The sequence below is a fragment of the Fusarium tjaetaba genome (assembly GCF_013396195.1).
Source record: "Fusarium tjaetaba strain NRRL 66243 chromosome Unknown NRRL66243_c0000497, whole genome shotgun sequence".
Lineage (NCBI taxonomy): Eukaryota > Fungi > Ascomycota > Sordariomycetes > Hypocreales > Nectriaceae > Fusarium > Fusarium tjaetaba.
The window spans coordinates 2,547-3,118 of NW_023501693.1; the positions used below are offsets into that span (position 1 = coordinate 2,547).

The 572-nt window shown below is 48.4% G+C and overlaps 1 protein-coding gene across 1 annotated transcript in view; it reads left to right on the top strand.

The window, feature by feature from the left end:
• The window catches only part of FTJAE_13940 (inositol phosphatase), a gene marked incomplete at both ends in the record, with an annotated part of 867 nt that extends 724 nt beyond the window's left edge, over nucleotides 1-143 (top strand). The window contains one exon of the mRNA XM_037347131.1: nucleotides 1-143. This exon is cut by the window's left edge and continues 724 nt beyond it. Within this exon, the coding sequence (XP_037199042.1) occupies nucleotides 1-143 (143 nt within the window).
• Between the last annotated feature and the right edge of the window lie 429 nt (nucleotides 144-572).

Below are 572 nucleotides of genomic sequence, written 5' to 3' on the forward strand. Positions count from 1 at the left end.
ATGGGAAGAAAATTGACTTGACGGCTGGGAGGAAGATGAGTGCGAACTTTGGGTTTGTTGCAGCAAGGGAGGATCATGCGAGGGTTTTGGAGGTTGTGAGGGAGGTGTTGGTCGAGCAGGGGAAGGAAGAGTTCTTGAAGTAATGGATGGTTGGAGGGTGGTTTGTTGCTTTCGAAAGAGGTGAAAAAGTGTATTTCGAGGAGATGCTTTGGGAGTGGTAGTGTCTTAATCGTGTAAAGGTTAGTTATTGTCAAAGGTCCCGTCCACCGAAACGCACCATGAGACCGACGGGTCAACGGAATGGCTGATATGAGTATGATTCTCGCTTCGAACGCGCACCTATAGTTAAGAAGGCTCTTGGGTTGTATCGTCGAGGGCGGCGCTGGAGTGTTGAGTGAGTGTTGTTTCCGTATGAAGTTTGACCTCAAAGTCTACTTGAGCAAACAGAACACGACACAGCCAACCATGTGTGTAAATCAAACTATCGACCTCTTGTGAAAGGAGTCTTATTCGCTACCCGAGCCCAATCCGGGTATACGCCCTGCACAAGTTGATCTGACCCAATTCCTTGT